Source organism: Cotesia glomerata, linkage group LG1 (genome assembly GCF_020080835.1).
Source record: "Cotesia glomerata isolate CgM1 linkage group LG1, MPM_Cglom_v2.3, whole genome shotgun sequence".
In the NCBI taxonomy this organism is placed as follows: Eukaryota; Metazoa; Arthropoda; class Insecta; order Hymenoptera; family Braconidae; genus Cotesia; species Cotesia glomerata.
This window is the reverse complement of record NC_058158.1, coordinates 17186580-17190729: the sequence shown is the minus strand read 5'-3', so window position 1 is coordinate 17190729 and position 4150 is coordinate 17186580. Positions and strand designations below refer to the sequence as shown.

At 32.7% G+C, this 4150-nt stretch overlaps 1 protein-coding gene across 1 annotated transcript; it reads right to left on the bottom strand.

Annotated features, from left to right (window-relative positions):
* Positions 1-436: 436 nt before the first annotated feature.
* Positions 437-1717, bottom strand: LOC123259957. The gene is made up of 2 exons (XM_044720805.1): positions 910-1717; positions 437-553 (listed from the first exon to the last, which is right to left on the bottom strand). Exon 1 carries the CDS (start codon positions 1650-1652, stop codon positions 912-914), a length of 741 nt encoding a protein of 246 aa, XP_044576740.1. The 5' UTR covers positions 1653-1717; the 3' UTR covers positions 437-553; positions 910-911.
* Between the last annotated feature and the right edge of the window lie 2433 nt (positions 1718-4150).

The window sequence follows — 4150 nt, the reverse complement described above, 5'->3', positions numbered from 1 at the left end:
CCTTCAGGGTCAACCGTTTTCTTAAGTTATTTTTAATATCTTCAAGATTTTTCAACCAATTAACATAAACCTATACATTTTCTTCTTGTGTTTGAAAAACTGCATCGAATGCATTTGCGAAAATGAAAATCGAATGTCGCATTGAAAAGTTATAGTTGTTTAAGAATTCACAAAATTTTGTTTATTGCTATTCCCTTAAAGGGTTACATGGAGTTCCTTCGGGAAATATGGTCTATTTTCGACAATTGTTTTTTAATAGAAAAATGAAATATTCTGTTCAAACTTTTTACTATCTTGAAAATACATGTTTAAGGGGCACAACTAGTGTAACGGCCTAAAAAAAAGGTGATTTTTGGGAATTTTTATTAAAGAAAATACTTTATCAATTATTTCAAAATTTTAAGAATATATTTATACATGTTTTAAGAATTTATAGTGAAATTTTTGAAGAAAAAAATTAAATATTTTTTAAGTTATCGTCGATCTCCAACGGCGCGAAAAAAAAAAGGTCCTTCACTGCTGCAGTGATTCCGGCCTTCTCCGTGGATGAAATCTAAAAAAAAAAAATTCTCGTTAAACTAGATAAAATTGTCTGTACAATGACCTACGATAAAAAAAAAAATCAAAAATTGACAATATGGCGGCGTTTTAAAAAAAATAGACGAATTTTACCCAAAATTTTGGTCGTTTTTGGCCTGCCAAAATTCGATTTTTGATCAGATCAAAAAATCGATAGGTCATTGTACGGAGAACTATATATAGAACATGTAAAAAAAATTCGATAGTGATCGGATCATTTGTTTTTGAGTAATCACTGCAGCAAATTCGGAAAATGCTGTTTCGAGAAAAACGCGTTTAAAGATAAAATGATCGTTTTCACTGTTATAAGTGGTTTAAAATCATACTTACAGCTAATCTGCTATTCCAGGGCCATATAATTCACCTTCCTCTTCTTCGAAAAGGGCTTGTTCAGCTGAAGAAGCTTTTCTTCGAGAGGATCGACCTTCTTTTGAAGAAGCCCTTTGGCGATGATCAGCGATTCGTATTCTCGTGTTGTCCTTAAGAGCCGCAAAATCTCTTGCTGCAGGTCCAACTATCACTCCCATTAGATTGAACATCTTCAAAATTGACGAATAACCGTCATTAAATATTGCAGTTGCGAAATTATTTGACAATTCAATAGTTTTGAAGCCATTATGAAGATGCTTGGGTGAAAAGTGCCAAAGTAAACCGTTGTAGCTTTCATTGTTGTTTTGAGTATTGTTACCTTTACATCTATCAAGCAATTCATGTCGAGATAATTCTTCATAAATAGGTTTTATAGCTTTTTGTACTTCTGGATCCAGTGGGAGGTAATCGTGTTTAAATGTACTAGTGATTCCTTCAGCTTCCGCGCGGCGATAAGCGCACCAACTTTCAGCGCCTTCTGGACAATTTTTATGATTTGGGTTTTTGTCAGTTGAACAGAAATGATAAAATGTTGCCCAGATTGCTTTATACATTTCATCTACATTATCTTGATTCCTCATAATTGCCAGACCATAATATTTTTGGAGTTTATTTATTAAATTTACAGTTAACTTTTGTGATGTTTTACTTTTTCCTCCTAAATTCTTATTAGTTTTCTTTACATTTCGGCAACGTGTTCCCATTCTTTTTTTCACATGTAGATAGCATTCCAATTTAGCAACAGGAATATCATAAGGATTCAAATCTATAAGTCTTTTGTGGGTAGCACTATCACCATCACCAATATAGCGGGTATATTTTACACCATATTTACTAATGGAACGACCAAACATGTCTTTTACACTATCCACTTCCATTTTTGAGGCAGATCCTTTATGATTGACATCACATTCTTCTTCGTGTAATGATAGCCATTCCTCATAAGCTTCAGGTTCGCTATCTTTTTTTTTCTTCCAAAAAACACAACTCTGACAATATGTAGATTTTACGCATGAATCAAGAATTTTCTTGCTGTATTTTCCTGCCAGCGTAACTACTCCAAAACGGGAAGTATGGCCACGTTTTTTCCAGGTACCGTCGCCGCTAACAGTCAAATTTGTCTCCGAATTTTCTTCCTTTAATGTAAGCTCTTTTTCTTCATTTATAGCTTGCTGCATACTGAGCTTACAAATGGTTTCGGCTGCAATCTGTAAATTCGTAAAACATCCCGCAAAAGTTTGGTCGTAAAATTTGCATGCTAAATCCATTAATCCACAGAAAAGATTTATCCCATTTATTCCGATGCCCAATAGACGCATCACAGCAACAATACGTCTATTTACTTCAAATGCGTTATCAATCATTGGTCCAGAATTAATATACGAATTGCCACATTCACAAATTATAGCAATTTTGAACCCTAGGCCTCTTGGACTTGCTTGATTGAAAGTAACTTTTTTTTGACAGGTTTTACACACCACTAAATTACTAATTGCACTAAAAACTGATAAAAATTGCAAAAAAACAATATCCATGAGATGGGTCAATCACAACATTATTGTCATTATTATGTAATAACTTTTCTGCGGACGTACTGGTATTCGCAGTAGATTGCTCAAATGTAAATCTATTTCCGGTAAACTTGCGTTTTTTCGCAATTGATCGATGTTTAGGAACATTGTGAGTTCCTTTTTTATTAGAATATGAAGATTGATCACTCATTTTCAAGAAAATAGCACGTGTAAAATTATGATGCTCTCGATACAACGATCACAATGAGACTAAATGCGTCTGGCTCCGAAAATAATTTACGTGGCAGTAAACGAAAAATTTCTAGAAATTATTATAATGATATATTTTAGTATACCTGAGAGCCAACAATAGAAACTGGAATCGTGTTATAGGGGCTGGAAGGGACAGTAGACTCTGAACAATACCTCAGGTACGTCTCGTAGCTAATGGGACTCTCTAGCTGCCGAGCGGCTGGTCTTTAAAATGTTATAACTCAAAAACTATATGAGATATCGATTTGAAATTTTAATATGTTATTTTTAAAGGTGTAATCTACCGAAATATGAAAAAAAAATCGATTTTTTCGAAATTTCACACTAGTTGTGCCCCTTAATAAGGGATTACTGAAATTTTGAAAAAAAAAATGTTAAAAACTCTGTTAATGTGACGTCATTTCCGGCGAGCCCTCGGAAAAAAGATACGTCCGCGTGATCAGTAGAACTCCTAGCAAAATCATTTAAAGTGAAAAAAAAAAAAATATGTGGTCTAGTTAAGACTTCAAACTAGGTCTTGAACGGAAGAAAAAAAAAAGAAATATTTTTTTCAGAATTTTTATGAAATTTTTGATTTGACCAATTAGCGCTTAAAGATTCTTCAAAAAACTCAAAAAGCTGCGTTGAATTTCGTAAACCGTGAGAAAATCAGTACATTCTTTTAAAAGTTATTACGGTTTGAAAATTAAAAAATATTATTTTATTAAACTTCCATCAGCCGTTGGAGCTCAAAGAGCTCTAAAGCACAGAACAGCTATTTATTTGAGCTCGGAGAGTTCAAAATAAGAAAACAAATCAGTAAATTATTGAGTGCTCAAGTATGGAGGTAACGGGAAGTTGCCGGGATGGCCTTTAGGGTCAACCGTTTTCCTAATTGTTTTTTCGGCAATAGTTATCAAAGTTTGGGAAATTCACTCTCAATGTTGTAAAGGATAGCATTGGAATTTTTTTCTCATTTCGATAAATGTCATCAGGCAGGCAGATTAAGATTTTAAAAAGATCGCGTACTTGCATGATAAATTGTACGACATAACAATCCCGTGACTTCAATATTTTAAAATTATGTCTTTTTAATGCAAGTATATGGGTCATTATGCCAAATCACCTGATTTTAAAAATCATATTTTTTTGATCCGGTTGAATTGTTTTTATGTTTTTGTACACATAAAAAGACACCTTATCCTAAATTTTGAGCCCTTAATTTTCAAAAACCTTGGAGATATGAATTTTTGAAAACTGCGAAAAAATAACGATGAGGTAATTTTTAGAAATTCACAACTTCTGATTAAATTATCGTAATTATATTTCGGCAGTGGCTTTTTTCTTCACGTTTAAATGTAATTTTCGGAAAAAAAAAAATTTTTGTTTTTTTTTCACCGTTTTTTCTTACATTTTAACTAAAATTTTGACTTTTTTTA

Coding starts and splice junctions, on each gene's coding strand:
- LOC123259957 (XM_044720805.1), bottom strand. CDS start 1,652: ATGGGAACACGTTGCCGAAATGTAAAGAAAACTAATAAGAATTTAGGA.